Here is a 10,473-nt window from a genome sequence, read left to right as displayed (position 1 = left end):
AAATATATATATATATATATATATATTCCGGAGGCGTCGACCCCAGCTCCCCCTAGTGTATGAACATGTGTATGACCTGAGATGATCTGAGAAAAATCTGGGTTAAAAAAAGAAGCTGAATGAATCAGGATGTAACTTGTCCCGTAAAGCGCTGTGGGCGGTCAATAAGAGACCAGATAATAAAAACACTCCATGTGCCATGTTCACGCGCAGCGTCGTGGCTGTTTTTCAGAAACTTTTGGGACCCCGGAAGTGTCGGCGTCTGTTTGTGTGTAGAGTTGCGCGACCGGCAGGCGGTCAGCTCACACGTGTGTGTGTGTGTGTGTGTGTGTGTGTGTGTATGTGTGTGCGCGCGCGCGCCTGCGTGCGTGAGTGTGTGTGTAAGTGTACGTGTATGTGTGTGTAAGTGTGTGTAAGTGTATGTATGTGTATGTGTGTGTATGTGTATGTGTGTATGTGTGTGTAAGTGTATGTGTGTGTATGTGTATGTGTGTGTAAGTGTATGTATGTGTATGTGTGTGTATGTGTATGTGTGTATGTGTGTGTAAGTGTATGTGTGTGAATGTGTATGTGTGTGTATGTGTATGTGTGTATGTGTGTGTATGTGTATGTGTATGTGTGTATGTATGTGTATGTATGTATGTGTGTGTAAGTGTATGTGTGTGAATGTGTATGTGTGTGTATGTGTATGTGTATGTGTATGTGTATGTGTGTATGTGTGTGTATGTGTATGTATGTATGTGTGTGTAAGTGTATGTGTGTGTAAGTGTATGTGTATGTATGTGTATGTGTGTATGTGTATGTGTATGTGTATGTGTGTATGTGTGTGTATGTGTATGTATGTATGTGTGTGTAAGTGTATGTGTATGTATGTGTATGTGTGTATGTGTATGTGTGTGTATGTGTATGTGTGTATGTGTGTGCAAGTGTATGTGTGTGAATGTGTGTGCACAACACGAACAAACGACAATTCAAAACACCAACATCTCACGACTAAGTTTGTGTGTCAGTCGTCGCTAAGAAAATACAGCAAACAAAATGACATATTTAATAGTCCGTCGAACACCCGGTCCTCACTGAACGGGGCAAACTTTTAACATTTGATTATCCTTTCGTCGCTACAACGGTTGCAAGCTTTGACGACAACAACAACAACAACAACAACATTTTTAAATGAGACATAAATTTAATACTCACATCCGAATAAGAGCCGCGCGGCGAGATCCTTCCACACCGCAGTCATCGCTGAACTGCAGTAGAGCAGGACACTTGAATAATGACGCTGCCAGTCCATGTGAGTAAATTGGGCGGTCACTTCCGACCTTTCAAAATAAAACCTACTGACGTAGACACACCGATCAGGACCGTGCATCTGATGACCGCCATCCAATTAACCAAAATAATACAAGATGTAAAAAAAAAATAATAATAATAACATGCCAACAACTAACATAAATACAACACTACACTGCAAAGCTCTTGACGGTGTGGCACCATCCTACCTTCAAGAGGTCACGGCACCATGTCATCCCACGAGTTACTCATGGCCCCCCGAGTCTCCAGAAGTAGAGCTGGAGCCGGAGCCTTCGGTCATCGAGCTCCTCTCCTGTGGAATCCCTTCAGTCCTATAGAGGCAAGACACGCTCTCCTCATTCAAGAGGCTTTAAACGTTTCTCTTTGAGCACACTTTTGGTCAGGGCTGCGTAGCTCGGGTCTGCCAATAGGACCCGCTCGCAGTTATGCTGCTGTATAGGCTCGGATTGTCATCATTCAAAGAGCTTCTTTTTTTCTTTCTCCCCCCTCTTCATCACATCAACGTCCCATCAATACATGTCGGGGACTCGATCTTTCCACAGAGTCCCTGTGCTTCTTTGTTGCAGGTCCCGGATCATGGCCGCGGCCACGTTGCGGATCGTGGTGGCACCTGAAGGTGGTTTATGATTACAACTAAAATGTCAAGAGGTACAATGTGCCTACCTCCATATACTACTATTACTATACTGACCATATCTCTATAACACAGTTTTCAACACGTCTCTGCCTTTCGAGACCCCCCCCATCTCTCTCTCTCCCCCTCCCTCCATCTCTGTCTGACATTTTATTTTTGTAGAAATGCTTTAAACATTGTTATATCTCTCCAGACACTGTCTTTTCTCAAGTTTTCAAATATTGTTATTTTGTTGATGACATATATTGTACTAGTCCTGTTTTTAAAAGTCTTTTGGGGGGGAATATGGGCTATACAAACTAAATTTGATTGATTGATTTGTCGATTGATTGATTCGTCCTTAGTGTTTTGATATTGTTCTTTCCCATACAGTGGACTTTAAACTTACCATCCAGTGCGGCTTTTATTTTGGTATACACAACCGGAAACCAGTCACGCTTATGAAAACTTGACCTTTTTATTCCGGTCGAGCTGACGCAAGGTGTGAGGATGTTCTAGCGCCAGGCCACGTGCCGACGAAACGCGCCAAACGTTTACATTTTAAAAAATGTATTTAAAACGCGCATTCCGCTTTTCACCGAACTGATCAGTTCAATAGAATGAATCAACCGGATTTGCCTGGTTGCTGAGAAACGGGCTCGGAGGAGAGTCGGACAGAGGTTTGACTGTGCAGACAGACTCCCCCCGCTCCACGTGACCAACCTGCCCGATGGAGCAGTGATCCAGCCACAGATGAAGATCATGAACCTGTCGAAGTGAAGGAGAGAGTTGAATGAAGAGGATCACGAGGACTGTCAGGACTGATGTCAATAAACAGCAAATTCACTTTTATTCTTTCGTGTGTGGGTGGGTGTGTGTGACGTCACACATTTCACTGTTTTGCCAGATTTGGTTTGACTTGGTTTATAACTTTATAATCATTAATCATTAATTATTCCTTTTTCAAAACTCAAATTTTGATGTTTTGGTGGGATATATGCTGTCAGCATTCGGTCAAAAGATCTCAACAACTATGTTAATTAACCGTGTGATCTGTTGGATATTTGATCATGTTGAATGGTCATCATCATCATCTTCAACCGCTTATCCGCAGTTGTGTGGCGAGGGCAGCAGTGATGACAAATTAAAAAAAAGGACTACACCACTAGCACAATGCTGATTGTGGTTTGAGTGTCGGGAAAACGAAGCCTCGACCGCCTCACATGACAATACACAAACGTACACCGATGAAACATTTACTCCAAGTTTGGGCAAAAATGGAAGTTTAAAAAGAGGAAACAAGTAATGTGCTGCATGGTGGTGAAGTGGTTAGCACTCCCGCCCGTTCAACCAGGGCCTTTTCATGCAGTGGTTAGCCGGTTCAACCAGGGCCTTTTCTGTCTGGAGTTTGCATGTTCTCCCCGTGTATGCGTGGGTTCTGCGGCTTCCTCCCACAGTCCAAAGACATGCAGAATGGGGTTAGGTTCATTGGAGACTCTAAATTGACCGTAGGTGTGAATGTGAGAGTGAATGGTTGTCCGTCTCTGTATGTGGCCCTGTGATAGACTGGCGACCTGTCCAGGGTGAACCCTGCTTCTCGCCCAATGTCAGCTGGGATTGGCTCCAGCGACCCCCCGCGACCCTCAAATGGATAAAGCGGTAGACGATGAATGAATGAATGAACAAGTAATGTCATGAAGCTTAGGTGATTAGAGCATCACAACCCCCCCCCCCCACAGAATAATCATCACATATATAACTTTAGCTTTATTGAAATTCATGTAAATTACTGAATAAAATTAAATTCATACATAACCAAAATTTCAAAAATAACACAGGGAACCTTACCCGGAAAAAAAGAAAAGAATTAGAAAACAAAAACAGTAAACCACCGAATGTAACGTTAGAATTTAACACAAAAAAAGGGTAGCGCCGATAAAACATAATCCCCCCCTTGGACTTCATGTTGCATTTATCCGACTAGGAATCCCAGCTGATGAATGGATGAACCGTAACGTTAAAGGGAAACAAAACACATCTCCACGATCCTCCAACATTCCGTAAAGAACTCGCTGTGATTCAAAGTTGTGAAACACTGAAGCTTCAGGGGAGTGAACAGAGGCACAGTAAAGAAGCCTGAATATTGAGTTTGTCGCATTTTGAACGTTAAATTCCCTTTTACGTGAAATGTGCTTTTAAAGATGGATGTATGCCGAGTGCAAAAATAGATTTTGCATTAGAAAAAGGAAAAGAGATTGTCGCGTTTGCTCTCATCCGTTTCTCGCACATTCGCTCTGAAACACACACACACACACACACAAACACAGGTAATTCTTAAAGCTTTTGTTGCCCAACGAAAGACGGATGCCTCGAAGCACATAGGTAGTAACTGGACTGTGTAGAATTGGTGTGTGTGGCCTCTCGTGCACTTACATTTCTCCATCTCTTCGTAAACTGAGCATGTCGACCTTTAACTCGCTTAATGACACACTCCTAATTCTCATATCCTTTCGCTCGCTCGCTCGCTCGCACGCACGCACGCACGCGCGCGCGCGCGCACGCACGCACGCGCGCACGCGCACACACACACACACACACACACACACACACACACACACACACACACACACACACACACACACACACACACACACACACACACACACACACACACACACACACACACACACACACACACACACACACACACACACACACACACAACAGCGACTGGGGTAACAAGACACAGAAAAAGGAGGTTCACACTGACTGTAACAAACATTAAATAACTGCATGTTGTTGTTTTTTTTTCCATAGAAAAGGGAGAAATTGGTTTTGTATTGCTTTGGCCTGTTCCGTGAGCAGCCTGCTCGTGTCGCTCATGCTTCTCTGCTCGTGTGCGCACAGCAGCGTCGAACAGACACTAGACGGCACCGCTGAGACGTCCCGGCAGCAGGGGGGGGGGGAGGTGGGAACCCGTCCCGGTGTCACAAATGTCCGTTTCGTTGCTCATCTTCCTTCGCCACCGCTCCTCCTCCTCCTCAACGTTCCCTGCTCTTCCCTTCTTGGCGGACGCTTCACATTAGCACCTGAACGTATCTTTTTGTGCGGTGAAGTCCGTGTCCTCTTGGTCCCATTTGCCTGGGGACAGGCACTCTTCAGTGTTGAAGTCCTGAGGGTTTACCCCAATGTCCAGGACCTGGGGGTTAGTGCGAGACTCAGCGAGTCTGGAGGGAGCAGAGGGAGCAGAGAGAGAGAGGTGTTATCAGAGGCTGCCAAGATGATGTAGCCAGAGTGACGATCAAAATCACGGTCACTACATGTACATGGAAACAGCTTGTAAACGATGGCAGGTTGCAGTGTGTGTACACACAATGTATGGACACGAACGTGAATTTTTAAAGTGGCATTCCTGTTGGAAGGAAAATCTGTTGTTTTTTGTTTTTTTTAAGCAAAACCACGTCGCCCAACGTGATAATGAAAAAAAAAATTCCTTCATGAGCCAATAGAGGCGAATCAAAACCACGCCACCTTAACGCAGCACACACACGGAACACACAGCGTTCTCATTCATCATCGTGACGCCTCTCGTTCAGAGCCGATGAGTGTGAGGCGGAGACACACAGGACACGTGATGAAGACAGCGGAGGACTGATCAGACCCTCGGTCTCGTGAAGCTCATGGATGGATCAAACTGTGGAATGACTTTAATAAAAGTAAAGTGGTAGAATAAATGTTTTCATTAATCTGGTTGGACGGCGACGTCCGGACAGATGAGTTGACAGGTTGACTACGGGACAATGAGGTTGAAGTTGCCGGATCCATGTATGATATTGTTACCTGAGTAGGATTCAAAGCTATCCAGACTGCGGCTGGGGGTGAGGGGCAAAGGAAAGATCACAAGTCAGGCAACAATTACATTCTGAACTGTTCTGGACGACCTCAAATAAAACAAGTGAACAGACAGTTTGACTTCAGGTCCAAAAGCGTGTGGTTATACAGACCTGCAGATGACAGATGATAAGAAAACTGGCCAATTTTATCTTTGCGCAACAGAAAACATACATCTATCAGCCACATCATTAAAAACCACCAGACTAAATTAGTGTAGTTTTCCCCCTCGTGCCTGTCTGGGGATGGACACAGGACCTTTGGGGGTGTCCTGTGGTGTTGGGACACGGGCAGTGTGTCCTTTTGGTCCGGTGGGTTTTGAGCCCGGGGCCTCCAAGGATTTGGCTTCTCCCAGCGAATCCTACAGGCTCGACCGGATTGGGATCAAGGGGAGTTTGGGGGTCGAGTCAAAGCTTTTAGGCTCTTTGTCATGTGCTCCTTTCTGAGCAGTTTTTGCAGTGTGGCGGCACATTGTCCTGCTGGGTGAGGCTGTTGCTGGCCGGGGGTGTCATGGGGGGGTTCCCGAGCAGAACATCGCAGTACAACGAGATAATGGATGTGGTCCACTTCACCTGTCAGTGGTTGTAAAGTTGTGGCTGATCGGTGCGTTTATACCGTACTGACGTTCTCCTCATTATGGTCAACTGGCCCCTTCCAGAGGGTTTTTACATCTGGAGCAGTTTACCAACACGCCACAGCCAGCAGGTGGCAGTGCTGCCTCTCAAATAGAAACACAATGATCCACGTTTGAATTCACTCACAGGTCACAGCAAGAAGTGCAGTGACAAAACTGAGAACTGAAATGTCACTAAAAAGGAGAATTACATAATGAATGCAAGGAAAAGACACTTAGAGCCTCAGAATTAAAATGTAGGTGTTGCAGTGTGCGAGCTGACGTTTTTGAGATTTCTCGCTGCCTGTTCAACTGTACCTCAAGGGTGTTTACACACCGGGTACTTTGATCAAAGTTAGGACATCTTAATCTGTGACTAGAAAGGGGGGGGGGGGGGGGGAAGAATAATCTTTTCCAGTCTCAATGTATGTTTATGATATCCCATTCTCAAACTCAATAGACATTACACTGTTTGACCACTAATCTGAGCTGTTTACAGTCTTTATCTGAAATAAGGTTGTGGGGAAAGATTAAAGGCACATTTAGATTACTCAGATATAAACTGCCCATTAATCTGGAGCTTATTCAAATCCAAACACCAACTATCAGTTATGGTGAACATAATAAAGACAGTGTCATTCTGTCGTGATCACGAATCGTCTCTTATCGTCTCTTCTGCTCCAGCAGAATCATCTCGCGGACATCGACCCCACCTGGCTCTCGGGGAGGCATGAACTTCCTCCGGACTTTTCTGTCAACCTTGAACTTAAAAATCACGAATTCACTTTGTCCCAAACGGTGTGCGACTTCACTACAACACCAGTTACTTTCCTGTGGTTTCGTGGTGTAAATACCTTGCCATGTGTCCCTTTCGTAATCACAGGCTTCCCGAGCGCATGTGAAATCAGTGCGTGGGCCTGGGACGACGGTAAGTGGAGCCTGTTAAAGCAGCATGACTCAGGGAGGGCTGTCAGGCCGTGCCAGGGCTTGTAAACTGAGCCCATCTCCCGTCGGTGGGAGAGCATCGGGGCGAGCCGAGCCCAGGGAGAGGCCGTGTTTATCATGAGAGCAGCCCAAAACCACAGGTGGCTATTTCCAGAGCGGCAGCTCGTGTGGCTGTTCAGCAGAGACACGGGGCTTTAGGGTTAAAAAAACCCCAACTAAAATGACTGTTCCACTGGTTCTCACCTTGAGAAAGCCTCGTCCAGACCGTCCTCCAACTCCTGCCACAGAGAACACACAAATCTCGGTTACGGTTCATGTTTTAAGAAACAATCAGTGAACTGAGATTATTCCAAGAGACGTTAATACACTCAGCTCACATATGAACATGACCTCCAGCCACTTTTCTCGAACATTCAATGGCTGTGGGAAGTTAATCTGGGCTACTTGCAGCCCCACACCCTCTCCTGCTATGTGACCATTTGATAAGGCCACTTCTTGTTCAATAGGCTATTGTCTGAGTCAGTGCAGCAGCACTAAAGCTCCTACGAATACAACAGGTACCCAACATCCCCAGGCACTTTCACCACTCAAGTCAGTGTCCTTCTCTTCCCACCTTATCAAGCCTAAGCAGCTGAATCTCACAGACCAGCGTGGCTTGTGTCTTACCCAAACAGTATTGTTGTTCTCCGTTGCGTGGTCATGCGCCATAAAGGGATCCGATTCAGCCTGCTTGGTCCCGGAGTGGACCTGCGCCACCATGGCTCCCTCCGCCAAGTCAAGAAGTTTCCCCTCGGCCACCTCTGCAATATGAAAATGCACGTATGAATGCTTCAGAAACTCACATGCTACATTCCCTGTGTGGTTTTAATAACACACTTAATGGTGGTAGTCATAATAACGAAGACACGTTCACTCCACGTAAACCATTTGATCGGCTCTTGTGATTATCATAATCAGCAGCAAAAAGCGGCAGCGACTTATAATGCCACGCTTGTCATTAGGGTCCACTGTTTCCTACTGAGCATCTCATTAAAGCAGCCGTGTGTGGACTGTCACTGTGATAAGTGAGCGCGCAGTAACCCCCCGACTCGCACGTCGAGCCGCCGCCACATCGCTGATCTGTAGCGGGATTGGTTTGTAATGGGGTTCGCCTGATGATAAATGTGTGTCAATAATAATACACGTCAACGCTCATTTCTGTCCAGTGTTCTGGGCTTCACGGAGAAGGGGAACGACCCGATGACTCTTCTGGTGCTTTGTGTCGTGCACACACTTGGATGCTGAAACTTTCTGCTCCTTTAAGACGAGCTCGACGGAGTCAGCATGTGAAAGCAATTCCCCTCAGCCTGTCCTATCTTTCAACACGGGCTCAAAGGCACTTAGAGTATTCTGCTGTTATGAGGAAGACAATATCGAGAGACTGGGTCCGTCATTCATGAGGAAAAGGGGGGGGGGGGGGGGTTAGCAGCGTAGGTTTTTATTAAGGTAGAAATGGGGCTCTGGGAGCAAAGTGCACATTTAAAGAGAGCTGCGGTAATTAGTCAAGTAATCAAATGAAATATTTATTATAATATAATTAATCAACAAATGTTTTGTCTGCTATATGCCATGAACAAAAATTACAAATATTTAGTGGTATTCAGCTTTTCAAGTGTCCGCTTTTTTTTTCCTATTGACAAGAAATTAAATAAGACAAAATAAGTGCTGTGAAGAAGGGGTTGACCGATTATCTGAGCTGATATTCGCCATTTTTACGATTATCGGTATCAGTAATGTTTTTGCTGATTTGCCAACAAAATAATTTGATTTTAAAATGCACTACTTTGGCTCTGTCCCGTCCGTGTTTGTTTGTTCAGCTTCATAATAATGCTGCTGATAGCTCCCTGCACTTTGTGTGTTGAGGTCATGTTGAAAGGTTCTGGGAATTAAAGGGTTTCACATTTCAAGTTTTGTGTTAAGAGTTTGTATTATTCTAAATTTCTGACGTCTTCTGTAGACAAATATCGGTCTCAAGTATCGATTAACTGCCTCTTAGATTAGTAATAATCCTATCAGCATCGGCCCGGAATTGATGTGATTTTTAATGTATATAAGCTGTAGCCCTGTATTCAACACTGTAAAAAGGCGCAGTCTCGAGCAGTAAAAAACCTCCTAACATCAAGGCTAACTCAGGAAAAAGTGGTATTTATAACTTGTATCCACTGGAAGAGACGTGGCACTGGGAGAAAGTGGAAAGTATCATGTCTCATGAATAAAGCTGCATCACCCCTGACCGCGCGACGGATCCCGAGAGTCCCTGCGACACACAGTGAAGGGTACATAAACGTAACCTTCTGACAGCTCCAAAGCTCCGCTGTGTCCGATCACTGCTTTAGGGCTGGCAGCGGAAAACCTCTGGCTCGGCCCCCGTTTTCAAAAGGGCACTCGCATGCTTTTTACTCTACTGTGCGATTACACCAATTTGCCTTACAGAACCCAGTCCACTGGCGGCTAAAATGACCCAGAGAATGGTCAGTGGGATAATGTTAGTCTTAAAATGCCCACCAAGCCTGTCTGTTGGTTCCAAGTCCGACTTTGTCGAGTCCTCTCACTAGGGATCATCCTTAAAACCTGTGTCGCTCATAAAGTGCTACTCGTCCCGGGCCACGGCCCAAAATAAAGCCTCAGAACAGATTTAGAGAGATCCCTCTTTGGCTGGAGGCCACCTGGCTGGGCAGAGGAGGAAGCTCAGCACAAAGCTGATATTTGGAGATGTTTTTGGAGTGATAACAGGTACAAAAAGGACCAGGGAAACCTCGATCAGCAGGAGTTGACATACAAAGTGTGGCAGGAAAAGGGGCGAACACAAACACAAAGGAAGAAGCATTGTGAGGAATAAGTGAACAGCTACTGAGCCACCGGCAGTGGGATGCCCCCGATCTCATTCCATCTCAGGCTCTGGACAATATGTGGAGCTAATCGTGCCTGAAGGTTGCCCGGCTCAATGGCTGTCAGCAGCACGTTCAGAAGGCATGGGGTCCTGGAATCGAAGCAAATCTGGTGGAAACAACTGGGTCACAGGAAATGTTGGCCTCGTTCGTGCCTCATACACAAACAG

At 45.8% G+C, this 10,473-nt stretch overlaps 1 protein-coding gene across 2 annotated transcripts in view; it reads right to left on the bottom strand.

Moving 5' to 3' along the window:
- Positions 1–3,679: 3,679 nt before the first annotated feature.
- The window catches only part of ldlrap1b (low density lipoprotein receptor adaptor protein 1b), a 31,362-nt gene continuing 24,568 nt past the window's right edge, over positions 3,680–10,473 (bottom strand). For both annotated transcript variants that reach the window (XM_035610466.2, XM_035610465.2), the window contains 3 exons: positions 8,043–8,176; positions 7,620–7,654; positions 3,680–5,154 (listed from right to left, as the gene is read on the bottom strand). In XM_035610466.2, coding sequence (XP_035466359.1) covers positions 5,010–5,154; positions 7,620–7,654; positions 8,043–8,176 — 314 coding nt within the window. In that variant the 3' untranslated portion in view covers positions 3,680–5,009. The remainder of the gene's footprint in view (positions 5,155–7,619; positions 7,655–8,042; positions 8,177–10,473) is intronic.

The sequence above is a fragment of the Scophthalmus maximus genome, chromosome 15 (assembly GCF_022379125.1).
Source record: "Scophthalmus maximus strain ysfricsl-2021 chromosome 15, ASM2237912v1, whole genome shotgun sequence".
In the NCBI taxonomy this organism is placed as follows: domain Eukaryota; kingdom Metazoa; phylum Chordata; class Actinopteri; order Pleuronectiformes; family Scophthalmidae; genus Scophthalmus; species Scophthalmus maximus.
This window is presented reverse-complemented; position numbering and strand designations above follow the sequence as displayed.